At 39.4% G+C, this 23449-nt stretch overlaps 1 protein-coding gene across 1 annotated transcript in view; it reads left to right on the top strand.

Annotated features, from left to right (window-relative positions):
- Positions 1-23449, top strand: part of ATP2B2 (ATPase plasma membrane Ca2+ transporting 2) — a 403776-nt gene that overhangs the window by 299183 nt on the left and 81144 nt on the right. Inside the window, exons 10-15 of the mRNA XM_053689420.1 lie at positions 19-260; positions 2575-2809; positions 3422-3601; positions 4710-4797; positions 8314-8420; positions 20640-20831. Of these exons, the coding sequence (XP_053545395.1) occupies positions 19-260; positions 2575-2809; positions 3422-3601; positions 4710-4797; positions 8314-8420; positions 20640-20831 (1044 nt within the window). The remainder of the gene's footprint in view (positions 1-18; positions 261-2574; positions 2810-3421; positions 3602-4709; positions 4798-8313; positions 8421-20639; positions 20832-23449) is intronic.

Below are 23449 nucleotides of genomic sequence, written 5' to 3'. Positions count from 1 at the left end.
TAGATCTCGTTCTTCTAGCCTTCAGAAAAGGAAGGGGGTCTTCCAAGACAAGTTGGGAACAAAACAGAGTGTGGCTTGTTGGGATTTATAGTTGACTTGAAAAGAGATTATCAAATAGTGCGGACACAGATCCCGGAAGAGAAACTATACAAGGTCTACACTTTCAATTCTGTCAGGAAATCAATGAGCACAGTGGTCAAACTGCAAGATGGCAGCTATCGCATGTACAGCAAAGGCGCTTCTGAGATCATTCTAAAGAAGTAAGTGAATATTGTTTATAGACGTATTATCTTGCAACCCAAGTCACTGCAGCATAAAAAACCAGGAGACGTAATCAAGTAAAAGCCTTGGCTTCCTGGAATTTCACAAGGACTGCTATAAGGGAGGGTATGATAACATCTGAAGATATATGTATGACTACTGAGGACATATATTTCCTGCACACATGGTCACTAGGGATGGAGCGAATGTGTTTATATTCGAATTCAAATGTCATTGTAGAAATTCGATTTACATAATTTAAGGTTGATAAGAACGAATATTCTTAAAAATTCTGAAATCGAATTTACAGTTTTCGAATATCACTTTCGATTTCAAATTTTCATAATTAGATTAAATGTTCACATTTGAAATTTTGAATGTAACATTCGATTTAACAAATACTGTTCAGAGGTTCAATAGTTCATGTGGTAGGGAATTTAGTAAATTGATACATAATAGATTCAAATATATCAATTCAAATGTTTCTATTACGAAAATTGCATAATTTGAATATTACATTTAAAGAGAGCATTAGAAATACTATTACATTAAACAAATGTTAGAATGTTATATAAACATTCTAAACTCAATCAGAACAAACAAATGTGTTCAAATTCATTTCATTTTTCAAATGTTGCGAAACATTCGCCCATCCCTAATGGTCAGATATTAATTAAAGTCCACACTCTGGTCCAATGAGGCAATGCTGCTGCGTAATTCAGGGGTGTGTTTTGTAAATATAAACCTTTCTTAAAAAATTTAATTTAAAATGAGAAGATGGTGGTTTCTTAGATGATAGACTATAAGGAATAATATATTTGTACGCAAAACATTACATACATTAAATACATTTCTCCATTTTAGTGACAATTGAAGGGGCTTAAAACCCATTTTTTCCCTATAGTTATTCCGATAGTGCATGCAATCTTAAAGTGAATGTAAATTTTGATGCTTAAGTGCCCGGTTTTTAAAAATTCGATTAAAAACAGGGGCACTTTAATTCATCAAAATTTACATTTCACTCGTGCTGTGAAAAAAAACTTACCTTTTAACCTTGACAGTCGCTCCAGCTTCCTCCACCCGTCGCAAAGCCTCTTCCTGGGTATAAAATGATGAATCCGGCTTCCTCCAATCACGGCCATGAATCAGACACTGATTCCCCCGGGGGGGAAGCCGTGATTGGAGGATGACCTATCCATCATTTCTGACATCAGCTGAAGCTGCTGTCAAGATTAAAAGGTAAGTTTTTTTCATAACAGGAGTAAAATGTAAATTTTGATGAATTTTGATGAATTAAAGTGCCCCTGTTTTTAATTGAATTTTTTAAAAACAGGCACTTTAACATCAAAATTTACATTCACTTTAAGCAACTTTCCAATTTACTTCTATCATCATATTTGCTTCATTCTCTTGGTATCCTTTGTTGAAAGAACAGCAATGCACTACTGGGAGCTAGCTGAACACATATGGTGAGCTAATGACAAAAGAAAAATATGTGTAGCTACTAATCAGGAGCTAGCTCCCAGTAGTGCAATGCTGTTGCTGAGCATATATACATATATATACATATATATATATATATATATATATATACATATATATATAAAATAAAGTATATAATAATAATAAAAGAAGATCCGCACTCACTGGACTTCGAAAGTGACCAAGGAGGTGTTTCTGATGAAGGGGAGATAGGTCCCCGAAATTTTGCCTCTGAATAAAGTCAGTATTCACTTTGGAAGTCCAGTGAATGCGGATCTTCTTTGTTGGATGAATACCTTGTGTCACCCTGGCATGTTGTGATTTAAGGTGAGAGTGCAAATCCCTACTTGGACTATCTATCTATATATCTATATATATGTGTATATATATATATATATATATATATATATATATATATGCTTCTCAACAAAGGATACTAAAAAAACAAAGCAAATTAGATAATAGAAGTAAATTGGTCTATCTATATAGTTAGGATTACAATTGTAGCGTAATATGTAGTTGTCTGTAGTCTAATGCATGGTTAGGTTTATAAGGTAAGGTGTCAGACAGGAGACTAAAAGAAAGGTCACATGCATTGTCCATCAATCAAAATAGATAGCGTTTTCCATATCATAGCCAAGAACTAGCATTCTATATGGGGGAACATGATTTGCTGGTCATCATGTCTGAGCAAATAAATTCAGTCCAGTGATGCTGGAGCAGATGGTTCTATCTCAGAAGTGGATTTAAACTGTAACCATCCTGCATCAGGGAATCACAAATAGCTATATCAGTTGGAAAACGTATTAATGTTAGTTGTGTTTTTCTCAGGTGTTCTAGGATATTGAATGGAGCCGGAGAGCCGCGGATATTTAAGCCCAGAGACAGGGATGAGATGGTAAAGAAAGTTATTGAACCTATGGCCTGTGATGGTCTTAGAACGATCTGCATTGCATACAGGGACTTTGGCATGACTCCTGAGCCGGACTGGGACAACGAAAATGACATTTTGAATGATCTGACATGCATTGCGGTAGTTGGCATTGAAGATCCTGTCAGACCAGAGGTATATATTATTTGTATCTGTTATTAAAAAATAAAATGATATCTTAGTAGTGCCATTTCATTTGTAGATATGTTATTTATATATATATATAGTTTGAGGTCAAATAAGCCTATTTATTTTCCAAATACAGAATCCAGTTTTACTTGTGTTAATTTCCAAACTTTATTAAGATAAAGAGAAATACAGAAAAACACATTTATGTAGAGCAAACCTTTGTATACAAGTAAATATTCTGGTAATACCTGGATGCAGTCCCAGGTATCTCTCTCTAGCAACGTTCCTTAAAGCAGCTATGGGCGAGGTGGAAGGGAAAATACTTGTTCGCGTCACTGGAGAGTTACACAGTCCATACACAGAATAAAAGTCCTGCACCTCCCCCTTACGGTTCTTTTGGGCTGTAAATATTCACAGTAACCTTTTTGGGGTTCCAGGCCTTCTATATACCGACCGTCTACCAGTATTACATTAAATATTGTTTAGTTCTTCTTGTATTTTAATTTTAGACTATTTCAGATACTGTAAATAAGGCACATACGTGCTAATATATAACACGTACGTAAAACTGTATATGATAATATAAGTTAAAAATGCTTTTTCTTATGCCGTGTCTAGGTGCCCGATGCTATAAAGAAGTGCCAACGTGCTGGCATTACAGTGAGGATGGTAACTGGGGACAACATTAATACAGCTCGTGCCATTGCCATTAAGTGCGGTATTATACACCCGGGAGAGGACTTTCTATGCATTGAAGGAAAGGAATTTAACAGAAGAATACGCAATGAAAAGGGGGAGGCAAGTTTTAGTATCAAAGTATATGGTAATCTATACTAAAACATCATCAGTCGTCATGCAGTAGCTTAAAGTAACCTGCAACTGGTCCCACATCAGCTTGTAAGAAGTACATAAAACATTTAAATATTCATTGTTTGTTAGCAGCTGAAAATGTCTGCCAAGCTCCGCCCACCTGTTGAGTGTATATTTTGATATATTAAGTTTCTCCAGTCATGATTGACTCCTTAACCCTTTCGTGACAGGGTTAAAGTGCCTACATCGGAACAACTGTTCCGATGTAGACAAATTGAAACTACGCGATCGTGCATACGATCGCGAGATTTCAATTATTGGATCGCATCTGGGGGGCGTCCCTACAATCCTAGGAACGCCCTCCAGACCGCGATTAAATCCCTGAAGCACAGAAGGCTTCAGGACAGCCGTTAGTTATGACGTTCCATTCCGTCATAACGGCTTTAAAGCCCAGTCTAATTATGACGGAATGGAACGGCATAACGGCTTTAAAAGGTTAAATAAGGTTTCCTAGTTGCACACGCTAATTTGTGCATGTGCAATTTTAAATAGCTAACTGAAAAATATTAAACGTGCACTGCTAAAATGTCATACAACATCTAACTGGACAAGAAGAAAGCTGTGGGCGGAGCTTGGCAGCCATTTTCTGCAGCTAGCAAGCAATGATTATCGTTTCATGTACATTTTACAAGCTTATAGATGTGGGACACGTTGCAAGATGCTTGTTTGGTATGTAACAATAAGTAATAAAAAATAAGTATTTGGTCTAGACCAGTGATGGTGAACCTTTGGACTACAGATGTTTCAGAACTACATTTCCCATGATGTTTAGGCACTCTGAAGTCCAGTCGAGCATCATGGGAAATGTAGTTCTGAAACATTTGGAGTGCCAAGGTTTGCCATCACCGGTCTAGGCTGTCCCTTTAAATGTGTATTATATTCCAGCTCCTATATACAAAAAAATATACAGTATTTAAAAAAGTACTGTTTATTTTTTGTAGATGTTGAATTGAATTATATATTTATGTATTTTAGCAAAATATATATTAAAATATCTATGGTACTTTAACTACATATTTTAATAAATAATATTTAGATCGAACAGGAGCGAATAGATAAGATTTGGCCGAAGCTACGTGTTCTGGCTCGTTCATCACCGACTGACAAACACACGCTGGTAAAAGGTACGTAAGCCTGGCAATGAAACTGAGAAACGATTACTTATGCTAAAAAATAAAAAAGGGTATATTTATCATGTAATTATGGGGAAAAAGACCATGTCAATTTAGAATGTTTAGGTCAGCTGACAAAAAGAGTATTTTTTTTATTTTTTTCGTTATGTATAAAGCAAAGAATAATAAATAATGCAATAGCAACATGCCAGTATTCGATTGCTGTAAGGCTCAATCATCATAACACATTGTTGTGTCTCATGGGATCTTAAGCAATCAGCATTACGTTTCTTAAGTTACTGTGAATCGTTTTACTGTGTGAGCCCATTGCACTTATTAATTTAGTAACAACTCAAGGGAGTAATGTGTGAAGCATTAGTAATGGCTTATACTAAAGTAAAAATAACCATAGGAAGCCCATAGCTCACACTAAGCTTATGGACATTGGTAAAGTAGAGATATGGGGGCGGATTTAATAAGCAACGGACGCTGTTTTCTCTACCTGTAGTTTCCGGCTATCCGTAAACTGAAGTAAAGAAGCAACCGATGATTGACACCCCATGCTAGTGGCCGATTGCCCGCGAATGTGCACGGAACGGCATTGCACAAGCATTACAGCAGAAATGCTTGTGCAATGTTAAATGCCTACAGCGTATGCTGTCAGCATTTTGCCGGCCCCAGGTTTAATAAATCGACCCCATGGTCTAACCCAATTGAAAAAAAAAAATTCAATAAAACTCACCATTAAAGGGACATACAACTATTTTTTTCTTTCATGATTCAGATAGAATGGGATATGGAACACAAAAATGTTCTTTGGTGATTCAGACAGAACATACAATTTTAAAAACGTTTCCAATTTACTTCTAATATCAAATTTGCTTAGTTCCCATGGTATTCTTTGTTGAAGAGATATCTAGGTAGGAGCACTACATGTCAGGAAATAGTGCTGCTCTTGCAAATGGATAACATTAACTGTTGCCATATAGTGCTCCAGACACGTGCACGCTCCTGAGCTTACATTCTTGCTTTTCAACAAAAGACACCAAGAGAACGAAGAAAATTTGATAACAGAGTAAATTAAAAAATGACATGGTCTGTCTGGACCATGGAAGAAATTTTTTGGGTTTCATGTCCCTTTAAAGGGACACTGAACTCAAATTTTTTCTTTTGTGATTCAGATAGAGCATGCAATTTTAAATGACCAGTCAACACAGTAGATTTGCATAATCAAGAAATGCAAGATAACAAGACAATACAATAGAACTTAGTTTGAACTTCAAAAGAGTAGTAGATTCTTTTTCTGACAATTTTAAAAGTTATGTCTTTTTCAACTCCCCCTGTACCATGTGACAGCCATCAGCCAATCACAAATGCATACACGTACCATGTGACAGCCATCAGCCATTCACAAATGCATACACACTTATTCTTGCACATGCTCAGTAGGAGCTGGTGACTCAAAAAGTTTAAATATAAAAAGACTGTGCACATTTTGTTAATGGAAGTAAATTGGAAAGTTGTTTAAAATTACTGCTCTATCTGTATAATGAAAGTTTAATTTTGATTGCGTGCCCCTTTAAGCAACTTTCTATTTGACTTCTATTATCAAATTTTCTTCATTCTCTTGGTATCTTTATTTGAAATGCAAGAATGTAAGTTTAGATGCCGGCCCATTTTTGGTGAACAAACTGGGTTGTTCTTGCTGATTGGTGGATAAATTCACCTACCAATAAACAAGTGCTTTCACAGGGTCCTGAACCAAAAAATAGCTTAGATGCCTTCTTTTTCAAATAAAGAAAGCAAGAGAACGAAGAAAATTGATAATAGGTGTAAATTAGAAAGTTGCTTAAAATTGCATGCTCTGTCTGAATCACGAAAGAAAAAATGTGGGATCAGTGTCCCTTTAACTCAAACAGCAGTGCTCTGATGTATTGGATTGACATAGAAAATGAAGACAAAACCACTGAGACTAATTCAAGGTCTATACACAGAAACAAAGATTTAAGAGCAGAAAATAATAGGATTGTCAGCTGTCCGGCACAAAAAGACTGGGTGATGTGTATGTGAAATGACCAGACATGGGTGGTGCTCCCCAAAATTCTTCCTTAGTTCCCAACATATAAATCTTTCAAAACTGAGCAGTGTTTTTATCCCTGACTGCCAGTAACACACATACCAAGCTTCTTGGCCAGTAATACATAAAAAGCAGTGTTTTTACCGGTAAAAAACACAGGTCAGAGCGTAGCGCATGCATAGGGTCTGTTTTTTTGGCATCATATTTGTAATGAATAGAAGCATATGCTGCAACTGGAGATTTAAGTGTCAGTTTTTAAAACAATTTTACTGTACAGTCGGTTGAAATACAGGACAGCTAGCACCCCTATATACTAATCGAAGGCCTATCTAATTTGCCCACCCAACTGGAATGCTGTGCCCCCTCAAAAAATATTGATATGATCATAAGCTTTAAAAATAATAAATAAAATAATGAATTGTTATGTAATGCTGCATGCTGGGGGCGGAGTTAGCTGCCGAACTGTGAGGTCGCATCACGCATCTGCAAGGAGCTCCGTGTCTTAACCTCTTATTTGGAATTGGAACTTAATTAGAGACTTTTTGGACTTGTCTTTAACCCTATTAATTTTACCTAACTATTGTGAGTTACTCAATTTCTTAAACAATTGACCATGATAAGAATATGATTGTATCATATAAATATTTGTCTATAAATGGCTACTGGCTCCTATCAACACCTCAAATGTACACTGTGATCTAAGGCCGGGCCTAAGATCGCAGTGCACTTTTGAGGCGTCAATAGAAGCCGGTAGCCATTTACAGACTTATATTTATGTGATACAATAATATTCTTATAGGTTCACAGTACATAGGTTGTATTAAGTAGCCTGATATCCGTTAGTTATTGCAAAACAGGTATAGCTAAATCTACCAAATTACCAGTACCTGAAAACCTAGTATCCTCACTGCTATTGCAAACAAAGAGGTTAATTGCATTGGAGGGTTTGGGATGCATGGCTGTTTAGGGGACATGATTGAGATTTGAGAATGAGTTTAAGGGTTTTGGATCATGGTGTTTAAGGGGTGAATTGTTTTTAAGGGGGTCTCAAGTTCAATGGCTCTGTTTTAGTGCACTGCATAGGATTCAGAGTTCATTCTTTTACCTAGTGATTTAGCACATATTCTCCAAATGTTAATAGTGGGGGACGATCCAGCCATAAGGTAGACTTTGCTGCAGAATATATGTCTGCTCTTATTTTGACTCTCATACATGGTTTGTAAATGCGTGCCCCCTTGAGAAAAAAAAATGCCCCCCCCCGTATTTAATTTGTTCTGGAGCCGACCCTGTGCACCACCACTCGGTAGAGTAAGGCTAGCTTCCATTTTTCTTGGTTTGGTATAAAATGTATCTAATACAAAATGTAGTTTAATCTAAAATTGTACAATTCAGATTCCCCCCATGTTCTTGTGCTCACTCAAAATAGTAACAATGTATATATTGTTTTATAGGTATCATAGACAGCACACAGGTGGAGCAGAGGCAGGTGGTTGCAGTAACGGGGGATGGAACTAATGATGGACCTGCACTTAAGAAAGCTGATGTTGGCTTTGCTATGGTATGTTGATCTCTATATACACTAACAATCAAGATTATGGTGAACAGAATTGGGGAATACACAGAACACACAACCCCCTCCGCCATTATCATAATGTGGTGGGAACCTGTCTCCCACATTTGGGGTCTGTAAAGTGGAAACATTTTTTTATTATATAAGTTTTTTTACTTGTGTCCACTCTCTTTAACAACCAATTGCCTGAGAGCAGGGCTTGACAATCATCTCTGGCAATTCAGTCCTGGATTATTTCTATTTGCCACCTCTGAAGTGGCTGAAGACTTATTAACTTGCATAAACAAGCCTGAACTGCATGGGCTCAAAAGCTGCTTCTGCAGTTTTACAGCTGATGCTACGTCACAGGAAGTGACGTAGTTCGCTGTTTTCACAAGTTCGCCATTTTACCAGAACACAGGCACCAATTAGCAGCAGCTCCCATTGGACAATAAAAGTTAATTGGAAAGTTGTTTAAAATTGTATGTATGTTCTATCCAAATCATGACAGAAAATGTTGGGGTTTCTCGTCCCTTTAATAAACCTATTATTAAAAAAAAATAAAGGGACAGTCTGCAATAGAATTTTTATTGTTTTAAAAATTACATAATCCCTTTATTACCCATTCCCCAGTTTTGCATAACCAACACAGTTATATTAATATACTTTTTACCTCTGTGATTACCTTGTATCTAAGAACCTTCTTCCAGTCCCCTGATCACATGATTGTGGCTGTTTATTATCTATTGACTTGCATTCAGTATTGTGTTGTGCTAAATCTTAAATAACTCCCTGGGCATTAACACAGTGTTATCTATATGGCCCACATGTACTTTCAGTCTCTTTTTGTGAAAAGCAATTTAAAAAGCATGTGATAAGAGGCAGCCCTCAAGGGCTTAGAAATTAGCATATGAGCCTACCTAGGTTTAGTTTCAATTAAGAATACCAAGACAAACAAAGCAAATTTGATTATAAAAGTAAATTGGAAAGTTGATTAAAATTACAAGTCATATCTTAATAATAAAAGTTTAATTTTGACTAGACTGTCCCTTTAAAGTAACACATATCAAATCTACAAGCACAGCATTTAACAGAAAACTTCTGGAAAATGCAGATAGTCTTACCCCCTCCAATACAGCTCTCATCTGGCTTAAAAACTTCAAATTGCTAGCAATAAAGATGGCCACCACTCTATAAGGAAGGGAAGTTACTACCCATAAGGCTTTTCCAGAGCTGATTAACCACTTAAAGCTATGCTAGTAAGCGGTATAGGGGAATATGGACCCCAAAACCCCCAGAAAGTAGCCAAACAAGGGGAGCATGCAGTATGGGTGATAAAGAGAATACTGTGCATACTAATGTCAGTACTGCTAAGCTCTTATAGAACGTGTGCCTTAAAAGTTGCCAAAGGCACCTAAATTAGTGTGTAACATCCTCAAGCCAGGTAAACACTATGTATAGAAGTTCAGGGAATAGCCAGTGGGCCGTGAGAGGTAATTGTGTACTGACCTGTAACACCTTCTTCTACATTGCACCATGGCTGCAGCAGGTGGAATTCAGTAGAAGGGCCCAAGCACACCTCCAAGGATCCGTCAAGGAGAAGCACACTGTAGGCCAGGGGATTGGCAGATAAATCTGCATTTCCCTGGGGGGCTGTGATACTTTCTGGCTGAAACCCTGTCCTCCCCTCTGTCCAGAAGACACTCTGAGGGGGGCAAATGGGTCTTGGAACACTTAATTTAATAAGTTCTACCTTCTCCTTTAGAGGCAAAAAGATAACTGAGTGCAGTGTGGAATTACAAGGACTGTGGGTGGAGAAAAGATCTAGTATATATGTGTGTTTTGACTCCTCCTGGTGGCAGAAAAAGCGATCCCCCACATCATATGTGATTATCTTGTGCACTCTCACCATATTATAAAAGAAAAATACATAAAAAGAAGAAACATTTCTAGAAGGGAAAAATAATCCAAATATGCTACTAGAAGTATTTTGACAAATATGGAAATTTGGTCTGATGTCCATCGCTGAAGTGAAGTATTCGATAATCAGCTTGAGATCACTGCATCCTATCTACAGTATGTGTTTATGGGTCTTATTGATAAAAAAATTAAATAGATAACTTACATATCATATTATTATTATTATTATTATAGAGCGCCAACAGATTCCGCAACACTATAAACAAAGGCGGAGTACAACAAAACATTTATAGGGATCAAACGGGTAGAGGGCCCTGCCAAGAGTCGCACTGTTGTAGTCAGCTCTTAAGAAGGTAATCTACAAACAGCTGGACTCTTAGGCTTACATGCTGAGGGGGTTCAGGGGATAAAAATGGAGGAGAGGAACTGGTATAAAGAATGGTTAGTGTAGGTTGTATGAATCCCTGAACAGTAGAGTCTTTAGGGAGCGCTTGAAGCTTTCAAAACTAAGGGAGAGTCTTGTGGAGCGAGGCAGTGGGTTCCACAAGATGGGAGCCAGTCTGGAGAAGTCCTGTAAATGGGAGTGTGAGGAGGTAACAAGACAGGAGGAGAAGAGGAGCAGAGTGAAGGGGACGGGAGGGAGAGTACCTGGAGACAAGGTCTGAGATATAGGGGGGAGCAGTGCAGTTGAGGGCTTTGTATGTCAGAGTGAGAATTTTGTGTTTAATCCTAGAGGAAAGAGGAAGCCAGTAAAGGGATTGGCAGAGAGGTGCAGCAGATGAAGAGCGACGTGTAAGGAAGATGAGCCTGGCAGAAGCATTCATTATGGAATGTAAAGGAGCTAGGCGGCAGCTGGGGAGACCAGAGAGGACAGAGTTGCAGTAAGCGAGGCGGGAAAGGATGAGAGAGTGGATTAAAATCTTAGTTGTGCCTTGTGTAAGGAGATGTCTAATTTTAGAGATGTTTTTAAGGTGGAAGCGGCAGGTTTTAGCCAAGGACTGAATGTGAGGAGTGAAAGAAAGATCTGAGTCAAATGTGACCCCAAGACATCGAGCATGCAGGGTAGGGGTAATGATGGACTTCTCGACAGTTATAGAGAGATTGGGGGTGGAGATTTTGGAAGAAGGGAGGAAAATAAGGAGCTCAGTTTTGGAGAGATTTAGCTCGAGGTAGTGAGAGGACATCCAGGAATTATGTGAGAGGAAATCCAGGAATTATGTGAGCCTGGCAGAAGCATTCATTATGGAATGTAAAGGAGCTAGGCGGCAGCTGGGGAGACCAGAGAGGACAGAGTTGCAGTAATTGAGGCGGGAAAGGATGAGAGAGTGGATTAAAATCTTAGTTGTGCCTTGTGTAAGGAGATGTCTAATTTTAGAGATGTTTTTAAGGTGGAAGCGGCAGGTTTTAGCCAATGACTGAATGTGAGGAGTGAAAGAAAGATCTGAGTCAAATGTGACCCCAAGACATCGAGCATGCAGGGTAGGGGTAATGATGGACTTCTCGACAGTTATAGAGAGATTGGGGTGGAGATTTTGGAAGAAGGGAGGAAAATAAGGAGCTCAGTTTTGGAGAGATTTAGCTCGAGGTAGTGAGAGGACATCCAGGAATTATGTGAGAGGAAATCCAGGAATTATGTGAGCCTGGCAGAAGCATTCATTATGGAATGTAAAGGAGCTAGGCGGCAGCTGGGGAGACCAGAGAGGACAGAGTTGCAGTAATCGAGGCGGGAAAGGATGAGAGAGTGGATTAAAATCTTAGTTGTGCCTTGTGTAAGGAGATGTCTAATTTTAGAGATGTTTTTAAGGTGGAAGCGGCAGGTTTTAGCCAAGGACTGAATGTGAGGAGTGAAAGAAAGATCTGAGTCAAATGTGACCCCAAGACATCGAGCATGCAGGGTAGGGGTAATGATGGACTTCTCAACAGTTATAGAGAGATTGGGGGTGGAGATTTTGGAAGAAGGGAGGAAAATAAGGAGCTCAGTTTTGGAGAGATTTAGCTTGAGGTAGTGAGAGGACATCCAGGAATTATGTGAGAAAGACAGTCTGGTGCAGAGAAGTAGATTTGGGTGTCGTCAGCATACAAATGATATTGGAAACTGTGGGATAAGCAGAAAGAAGTGGCCTTTTGATTTTTCTGTAAGTAGGTCGTTGGTAACCTTAGAGATTGCTGTCTCTGTGGAGTGATGAGAACGAAATACAGATTGCAGTGGGTCAAGGAGGGAGTTTAATGTAAGCAAATGGGATAGGCGTGCATATACTAGCTTTTCCAGAAGCTTTGAGGCAAGAGAGAGAAGGGAAATAGGGTGGTAGTTGGATGTGGAGGTTGGATCAAGCAAAGGTTTTTTGAGGATAGGTGTGACCAGTGCATGTTTCAGAGATGAGGGAAATATACCGGTACTGAGGGAGAGGCTGAAAATGTGTTGGGAGTATAGAGGTAAGGGTAGAAGAGAGGGAGAGGAGTAGCTGTGAGGGGATAGGGTCAAGGGGACAGGTAGTGAGGTGAGAGCGCAGTATAAGTGCAGAAACATCTTCCTCAGTAACAGGGGAGAAAGAGCTAAGTTTATGGCTATGTGGGTTGTGGTTGATTCCGAGCGTTTGAGGGGGTGAGAGAATGGAAGTATGTTGAGAGCAGATTTCGTTTCTGATGGAGTCGATTTTGTTATTGAAGTGGCTGGCAAAGTCTTGAGCTGACAGAGAAGTTATATTAGGAGGTGGGGGTGGGCGGAGAAGAGTATTGAAAGTGGAGAACAGACGTTTTGGGTTTGAAGAAAGAGTAGCGATAAGAGTAGAAAAGTAATGTTGCTTATGGAGATTAAGGGCAGAATAGTAGGAGTTCAAGATGAATTTGTAATGAAGAAAATCAGCTGAACTCCGATATTTTCTCCAGTGCCGCTCCACAGTACGGGAACATCTACGTAGGTACAGTGTCAGAGGAGTATTCCAGGGTTAAAGATGAGTGTGTGATTTCCGAGCTATGGTAAGAGGTGCCAGATTGTCAAGGACGGATGTAAGGGTGGAATTATAGTGGCAGATAGATTGGTCAAGGCAGGAAAAGGAGGAGAAGGATGAGAGGAGAGGTTTGAGGGAATTAGCAAGCTGTTGCTGATCTAATGACATAATGCTTCTGTGAAGTTTGGTGTGAGGAGTAGAATGAGGGAGAGTTGTAGGGAGGGATGATATGTTGCAAGTGAGGATATGGTGGTCAGAAAGAGGAAAGGGGGAGTTTGTGAAGTTTGAGAGAGTGCATCAATAGCTAAAGATCAGGTCAAGGGACTGACTGTCTTTGTGAGTGGGAGAATCAGTCCATTGTGACAAACCGAAAGAGGAAGTGAGTTGCAGAAGTTGTTTTGCAGAAGAGGCAGTGGGATTGTCAAGAGGGATGTTGAAGTCGCCAAGAATGAGGGCAGAGGTATCTGAGGTAAGGAAATAAGGTAGCCAGGCAGCCATGTGATTTATAAATTGAGTTGAGGAGCCAGGGTGTCGGTATATAACTGCAACACGTACAGAGAGATGGGAGAATAAGTGAATCATGTGGGTTTCGAAATGAGGAAAATATGAGGGAAGAGATGGGTTGTATTTGTTGAAAGGTGCAACAAGAGGAAAGTAAAATACCTACACCACCTCCTTGTCTATTACCAGACCTAGGAGTGTGGCTGAAGTGGAGACCCCCATTTGACAGAGCAGCAGTGGATGCTGTGTCTAGGGGAGAGAGCCAGGTTTCTGTTAGGGCCAGAAGATTGAGGGAGCGGGAGATGAAGAGGTCATGTATTGAAGTGAGCTTGTTGCAAACAGATTGAGAGTTCCAGAGTGCACAAGTGAAAGGGGTAGTGGCTTTAGATGCAAGAGGAATGTGAGTAAGGTTTGTAGAGTTTTGTTTTCTGAGTCTATGGAACGGTACACATGGATGTGCACGGCTAGGAAGTTGTTGGGGATCAGGATTAGGAGAGATGTCACCAGCAGTTAGTAAAAACAAGAGGGAGAGGGACATGAGATGAGATACGGATTTGCAGTAATGAGACTGTTTTTGAGACGAAGTGCAGGGGGGAGAGAGAGTGTTTAGGAATAGATAAAGTTCATGGAGCCTGATGCCCCTTGAAGGCTCGCCGGAAACAGAAGTTATGAGCAGCGGTCTAAAGACTGCTGCTCCATAACTTGTCCGCCTGGTCTGGAGCCATGGACAGAAATCAACCCGATTTGAATACAATCAGGTTGATTGACACCCCCTGCTAGCTGCTGATTGGCCACAAATCTGCAGGGGGCGGTATTGCTGTCTGCATTTATCGATGTGCAGCGGACATGATACGCTTCATCGTATCATGTCCGGTTGCACTTTGATAAATATGCCCCATGAGTACAAAAGTAAGGTGAGTTTAAGAGAGATGGGCTAATAGGATGGGCAAATGTTTCTAAAAATTCAAAATTTAAAACTAATTTTGATACATTTGTTCGTTCGAACCGAATTTCGAATGTTTATATAACATTCTAACATTCTATTTTTGAATTTTCGTTTTCGAATTTTTCAATAAAATTCGAAAATATTTGTTCGAATAATAGAATGTTTAGCTATGTATTCATTCAATTTCGAAATGTAATATTTGAATTTGAATGTGACATTCGAATTCAAATGTGACATTCGAATTTGAAATAGTATTTCTAGTCTAATACTGTGTTTTAAATGTGATATTCAATTCAAATGTGATATTCGATTCGAATGTGACATTCGAATTCGAAATAGTATTTCTAGTCTAATACTGTGTTTTATAAATGTAATATTCTAATTCGAATGTGACATTCGACTCGAATGTGATATTCGATTTGAATGTGACATTCAAAATAGTGTTTCTAGTCTACAATTGTGTTTTATAAATGTAATATTCGAATTTGAATGTGACATTCGAATTCGAATGTGACATTCGAAAACTGTAAACAATATGAAAGAATATTCGTTCTTATCAACATTCTATTATGTAAATCGAATTTCTACAATAACATTCGTTCTAACATTCGAATTCGGATATAAACACATTCGCCCATCCCTGAACAGTGCAGGTGTAGAGGGAGAAGGAGTAATTGAATAATGTAGTTTGTTATAGAGACAAGAGGTAGCAAAAAGAAATATTCCTCTTGGATATTGTGTCTACAGGTGTCTAATGCATCAGTTGATACTAAACTATATGCAAAGTGAATCTGCTTCTGATTAAACAAATACTATTGAATCAAGTGAAATAAGTGGGTTATTTAACCTTTTCTAACTGACTCATTACAATGTATTAGAGGCTTGAATATCTATTTATGAGAAATTCAACAAATAAACATGCATCATGCATATAAAAACACACTTTTTAACAAAATGTATTACAAACTATCGGCTAGATTTAGAGTTCGGCGGTAGCCGTCAAAACCAGCGTTAGAGGCTCCTAACGCTGGTTTTGGGCTACCGCTGGTATTTAGAGTCAGTGATTAAAGGGTCTAACGCTCACTTTACAGCCGCGACTTTTCCATACCGCAGATCCCCCTACGCCATTTGCGTAGCCTATCTTTTCAATGGGATCTTCCTAACGCCGGTATTTAGAGTCGTTTCTGCAGTGAGCGTTAGAGCTCTAACGACAAGATTCCAGCCGCCTGAAAATAGCAGGAGTTAAGAGCTTTCTGGCTAACGCCGGTTTATAAAGCTCTTAACTACTGTACCCTAAAGTACACTAACACCCATAAACTACCTATGTACCCCTAAACCGAGGTCCCCCCACATCGCCGCCACTCGATTAAAAATTTTAACCCCTAATCTGCCGACCGCCACCTACGTTATACTTATGTACCCCTAATCTGCTGCCCCTAACACCGCCGACCCCTGTATTATATCTATTAACCCCTAACTTGCCCCCCACAACGTCGCCGCAAGCTACTTAAAATAATTAACCCCTAATCTTCCGACCGCAAATCGCCGCCACCTACGTTATTCCTATGTACCCCTAATCTGCTACCCCTAACATCGCCGACCCCTATGTTATATTTATTAACCCCTAATCTGCCCCCCACAACGTCGCCGACACCTACCTACACTTATTAACCCCTAATCTGCCGAGCGGACCTGAGCGCTACTATAATAAAGTTATTAACCCCTAATCCGCCTCACTAACCCTATCATAAATAGTATTAACCCCTAATCTGCCCTCCCTAACATCGCCGACACCTACCTTCAATTATTAACCCCTAATCTTCCGATCGGAGCTCACCGCTATTCTAATAAATGTATTAACCCCTAAAGCTAAGTCTAACCCTAACACTAACACCCCCCTAAGTTAAATATAATTTTTATCTAACGAAATAAATTAACTCTTATTAAATAAATAATTCCTATTTAAAGCTAAATACTTACCTGTAAAATAAATCCTAATATAGCTACAATATAATTTATAATTATATTATAGCTATTTTAGGATTAATATTTATTTTACAGGCAACTTTGTAATTATTTTAACCAGGTACAATAGCTATTAAATAGTTAAGAACTATTTAATAGTTACCTAGTTAAAATAATAACAAATTTACCTGTAAAATAAATCCTAACCTAAGATATAATTAAACCTAACACTACCCTATCAATAAAATAATTAAATAAACTACCTACAATTACCTACAATTAACCTAACACTACACTATCAATAAATTAATTAAACACAATTGCTACAAATAAATAAAATTAAATAAACTATCTAAAGTACAAAAAATAAAAAAGAACTAAGTTACAGAAAATAATAAAATATTTACAAAGATAAGAAAAATATTACAACAATTTTAAACTAATTACACCTACTCTAAGCCCCCTAATAAAATAACAAAGCCCCCCAAAATAAAAAATTCCCTACCCTATTCTAAAATACAAATATTACAAGCTCTTTTACCTTACCAGCCCTGAACAGGGCCCTTTGCGGGGCATGCCCCAAGAATTTCAGCTCTTTTGCCTGTAAAAAAAAACATACAATACCCCCCCCCAACATTACAACCCACCACCCACATACCCCTAATCTAACCCAAACCCCCCTTAAATAAACCTAACACTACCCCCCTGATGATCTTCCTACCTTGTCTTCACCATGCCAGGTTCACCGATCCGTCCTGGCTCCAAGATCTTCATCCAACCCAAGCGGGGGCTAGACATCCACTGAAGAAGTCCAGAAGAGGGTCCAAAGTCTTCCTCCTATCCGGCAAGAAGAGGACATCCGGACCGGCAAACATCTTCTCCAAGCGGCATCTTCTATCTTCTTCCATCCGATGACGACCGGCTCCATCTTGAAGACCTCCAGCGCGGATCCATCCTCTTCTTCCGACGACTAGACGACGAATGACGGTTCCTTTAAGGGACGTCATCCAAGATGGCGTCCCTCGAATTCCGATTGGCTGATAGGATTCTATCAGCCAATCGGAATTAAGGTAGGAATTTTCTGATTGGCTGATGGAATCAGCCAATCAGAATATAGTTCAATCCGATTGGCTGATCCAATCAGCCAATCAGATTGAGCTCGCATTCTATTGGCTGTTCCGATCAGCCAATAGAATGCGAGCTCAATCTGATTGGCTGATTGGATCAGCCAATCGGATTGAACTATATTCTGATTGGCTGATTCCATCAGCCAATCAGAAAATTCCTACCTTAATTCCGATTGGCTGATAGAATCCTATCAGCCAATCGGAATTCGAGGGACGCCATCTTGGATGACGTCCCTTAAAGGAACCGTCATTCGTCGTCTAGTCGTCGGAAGAAGAGGATGGATCCGCGCTGGAGGTCTTCAAGATGGAGCCGGTCGTCATCGGATGGAAGAAGATAGAAGATGCCGCTTGGAGAAGATGTTTGCCGGTCCGGATGTCCTCTTCTTGCCGGATAGGAGGAAGACTTTGGACCCTCTTCTGGACTTCTTCAGTGGATGTCTAGCCCCCGCTTGGGTTGGATGAAGATCTTGGAGCCAGGACGGATCGGTGAACCTGGCATGGTGAAGACAAGGTAGGAAGATCATCAGGGGGGTAGTGTTAGGTTTATTTAAGGGGGGTTTGGGTTAGATTAGGGGTATGTGGGTGGTGGGTTGTAATGTTGGGGGGGGTATTGTATGTTTTTTTAAAAAGGAAAAAGAGCTGAAATTCTTGGGGCATGCCCCGCAAAGGGCCCTGTTCAGGGCTGGTAAGGTAAAAGAGCTTGTAATATTTGTATTTTAGAATAGGGTAGTGAATTTTTTATTTTGGGGGGCTTTGTTATTTTATTAGGGGGCTTAGAGTAGGTGTAATTAGTTTAAAATTGTTGTAATATTTTTCTTATGTTTGTAAATATTTTATTATTTTCTGTAACTTAGTTCTTTTTTATTTTTTGTACTTTAGATAGTTTATTTAATTTTATTTATTTGTAGCAATTGTGTTTAATTAATTTATTGATAGTGTAGTGTTAGGTTAATTGTAGGTAATTGTAGGTAGTTTATTTAATTATTTTATTGATAGGGTAGTGTTAGGTTTAATTATATCTTAGGTTAGGATTTATTTTACAGGTAAATTTGTTATTATTTTAACTAGGTAACTATTAAATAGTTCTTAACTATTTAATAGCTATTGTACCTGGTTAAAATAATTACAAAGTTGCCTGTAAAATAAATATTAATCCTAAAATAGCTATAATATAATTATAATTTATATTGTAGCTATATTAGGATTTATTTTACAGGTAAGTATTTAGCTTTAAATAGGAATCATTTATTTAATAAGAGTTAATTTATTTCGTTAGATAAAAATTATATTTAACTTAGGGGGGTGTTAGTGTTAGGGTTAGACTTAGCTTTAGGGGTTAATACATTTATTAGAATAGCGGTGAGCTCCGGTCGGCAGATTAGGGGTTAATAATTGAAGGTAGGTGTCGGCGATGTTAGGGAGGGCAGATTAGGGGTTAATACTATTTATGATAGGGTTAGTGAGGCGGATTAGGGGTTAATAACTTTATTATAGTACCGCTCAGGTCCGCTCGGCAGATTAGGGGTTAATAAGTGTAGGCAGGTGTCGGCGACGTTGTGGGGGGCAGATTAGGGGTTAATAAATATAACATAGGGGTCGGCGATGTTAGGGCAGCAGATTAGGGGTACATAGGGATAACGTAGGTGGCGGCGGTTTACGGAGCGGCAGATTAGGGGTTAAAAGTGTAATGCAGGGGTCAGCGATAGCGGGGGCGGCAGATTAGGAGTTAATAAGTGTAAGGTTAGGGGTGTTTAGACTCGGGGTACATGTTAGGGTGTTAGGTGCAGACGTAGGAAGTGTTTCCCCATAGGAAACAATGGGGCTGCGTTAGGAGCTGAACGCTGCTTTTTTCCAGGTGTTAGGTTTTTTTTCAGCTCAAACAGCCCCATTGTTTCCTATGGGAGAATCGTGCACGAGCACGTTTTTGAGGCCGGCCGCGTCCGTAAGCAACTCTGGTATCGAGAGTTGCATTTGCGGTAAAAATGCTCTACGCTCCTTTTTTGGAGCCTAACGCAGCATTTGTTTGAACTCTCGATACCAGAGTTAAATTTATGGTGCGGCCAGAAAAAAACCCGCGGAGCGTTAACAGCCCTTTTACCGCCGAACTCTAAATCTAGGCCTATTTGTGCACAACCCACCCCTAGGGACAGATTGCTGATTAGGTGCCTTATTAAAACATAGGGAAACAAACTTTGTAAAGGAACACAACAGCCAATCAGCATTATTAGTGCTGAGTTTGCACTTTGCTATGATCGTGTGGAGTTTGGTTGTAACTTGCAGGATTTCCCTGTTTTTGCACTATTTTATAGCAAACTTCCTAGAACCAAGAAGAAAAATAAAGTGACTGTGCTGCACGCACCAGATGCACAATGTGTATTTACGCTGTCAATTTGACATAGAGATGTTCATATAATATTTTCTAGTCATTTTCAAGTGATTCAGCATATGGGTAATATGCCCCTTAAAATTGTGTTTAAAGGGGCATTATATTGGTAAAATTACAATCTCTAATTCGTAGAGCACAGCTAGGTCATATAACTAGCGCTGCTAATTGTATCAGTGGCAGTTTCTGATATGGGTGTGCCACAGTACTTTAACTATGTGTTTAACCCTATTTGCAGAGCTTAAACAGATTGCACTGCAGCATAACTAGTGATACAATTACATCCTCTAACAAGTTAGACAATTTATCTTTAACACTATAATGACCCTTTCGCTGCAATAAGTTGCACAGACACCCAAAATAGTTTACGTATTGGGAGATATCGCTAAGATATTGTTTTGCCCGGTGCTCACTTCCTCCTTTCTCTGTTTCCTTTAGGGTATTGCGGGCACGGATGTTGCTAAGGAAGCCTCTGACATCATTCTCACCGATGATAACTTCAGCAGCATTGTAAAGGCTGTCATGTGGGGACGTAACGTGTATGACAGCATCTCTAAGTTTCTGCAGTTCCAGCTAACTGTGAATGTGGTAGCTGTGATCGTAGCATTTACTGGCGCCTGCATTACACAGGTGAGACGTATACTTCACCTTGTGAACTGAGTGTCCACCCTGAGGAAGTGAGGGAAACCCCTCTCAAGTGAGCTTTACATACATATTCACAAACAGGAAAACCCGTAGTTCTCTCTAGTGAGCTTTACATACGTATTCACAAACAGGAAAAACCCCAGCCCTCACTCTAGTGAGCTTTACATACAGTACGTATTCACAAACAGGAAAACCCCTAGCTCTCTCTCTAGTGAGCTTTACATTCGTATTCACAAACAGGAAAACCCGTAGTTCTCTCTAGTGAGCTTTACATACGTATTCACAAACAGGAAAACCCTTAGCTCTCACTAGTGAGCTTTACATACGTATTCACAAACAGGAAAAACCCCTAGCTCTCTCTCTAGTGAGCTTTACATACGTATTCACAAACAGGAAAACCCCCAGCTCTCTCTCTAGTGAGCTTTACAAACGTATTCACAAACAGGAAAACCCCTAGCTCTCTCTCTAGTGAGCTTTACATACGTATTCACTAACAGGAAAACCCCTAGCTCTCACTCTAGTGAGCTTTACATACGTATTAACAAACAGGAAAACCCCTAGCTCTCTCTCTAGTGAGCTTTACATACGTATTCACAAACAGGAAAACCCCTAGCTCTCTCTCTAGTGAGCTTTACATACGTATTCACAAACAGGAAAAACCCCAGCTCTGACTCTAGTGAGCTTTACATACATATTCACAAACAGGAAAACCCGTAGTTCTCTCTAGTGAGCTTTACATACATATTCACAAACAGGAAAACCCCTAGCTCTCTCTCTAGTGAATTTTACATATACGTATTCACAAACAGGAAAACCCCTAGCTCTCTCTCTAGTGAGCTTTACATATACGTATTCACAAACAGGAAAACCCCTAGCTCTGTCTCTAGTGAGCTTTACATACGTATTCACAAACAGGAAAACCCCCTAGCTCTGTCTCTAGTGAGCTTTACATACGTATTCACAAACAGGAAAACCTGTAGTTCTCTCTAGTGAGCTTTACATACGTATTCACAAACAGGAAACCTTCTAGCTCTCTCTCTAGTGAGCTTTACATACGTATTCACAAACAGGAAAACCCCTAGCTCTCACTCTAGTGAGCTTTACATACGTATTCACAAACAGGAAAACCCCTAGCTCTCTCTAGTGAGCTTTACATACGTATTCACAAACAGGAAAAACCCCAGCCCTCACTCTAGTGAGCTTTACATACAGTACGTATTCACAAACAGGAAAACCCCTAGCTCTCTCTCTAGTGAGCTTTACATACGTATTCACAAACAGGAAAACCCCTAGCTCTCTCTCTAGTGAGCTTTACATACGTATTCACAAACAGGAAAACCCCTAGCTCTCTCTCTAGTGAGCTTTACATTCGTATTCACAAACAGGAAAACCCGTAGTTCTCTCTAGTGAGCTTTACATACGTATTCACAAACAGGAAAAACCCTAGCTCTCTCTAGTGAGCTTTACATACGTATTCACAAACAGGAAAAACCCCTAGCTCTCTCTCTAGTGAGCTTTACAAACGTATTCACAAACAGGAAAAACCCCTAGCTCTCTCTAGTGAGCTTTACATACGTATTCACAAACAGGAAAACCCCCAGCTCTCTCTCTAGTGAGCTTTACATTCGTATTCACAAACAGGAAAACCCCTAGCTCTCTCTCTAGTGAGCTTTACATACGTATTCACAAACAGGAAAACCCCTAGCTCTCTCTCTAGTGAGCTTTACATACGTATTCACAAACAGGAAAACCCCTAGCTCTCTCTCTAGTGAGCTTTACATACGTATTCACAAACAGGAAAACCCCTAGCTCTCTCTCTAGTGGGCTTTACATACTTATTCACAAACAGGAAAACCCCTAGCTCTCTCTAGTGAGCTTTACATACGTATTCACAAACAGGAAAAACCCCAGCTCTGACTCTAGTGAGCTTTACATACATATTCACAAACAGGAAAACCCGTAGTTCTCTCTAGTGAGCTTTACATACATATTCACAAACAGGAAAACCCCTAGCTCTCTCTCTAGTGAATTTTACATATACGTATTCACAAACAGGAAAACCCCTAGCTCTCTCTCTAGTGAGCTTTACATATACGTATTCACAAACAGGAAAACCCCCTAGCTCTGTCTCTAGTGAGCTTTACATACGTATTCACAAACAGGAAAACCTGTAGTTCTCTCTAGTGAGCTTTACATTCGTATTCAGAAACAGGAAAACCCCTAGCTCTCTAGTGAGCTTTACATACGTATTCACAAACAGGAAACCTTCTAGCTCTCTCTCTAGTGAGCTTTACATACGTATTCACAAACAGGAAAATCCCTAGCTCTCACTCTAGTGAGCTTTACATACGTATTCACAAACAGGAAAACCCCTAGCTCTCTCTCTAGTGAGCTTTACATACGTATTCACAAACAGGAAAACCCCTAGCTCTCTCTCTAGTGAGCTTTACATACGTATTCATAAACAGGAAAAAATCCATCTCTCACTCTAGTGAGCTTTACATACAGTACGTATTCACAAGCAGGAAAACCCCTAGCTCTGTCTCTAGTGAGCTTTACATACGTATTCACAAACAGGAAAACCCGTAGTTCTCTCTAGTGAG

Source organism: Bombina bombina, chromosome 7 (genome assembly GCF_027579735.1).
Source record: "Bombina bombina isolate aBomBom1 chromosome 7, aBomBom1.pri, whole genome shotgun sequence".
Classification (NCBI taxonomy): Eukaryota; Metazoa; Chordata; class Amphibia; order Anura; family Bombinatoridae; genus Bombina; species Bombina bombina.
This window is presented reverse-complemented; position numbering and strand designations above follow the sequence as displayed.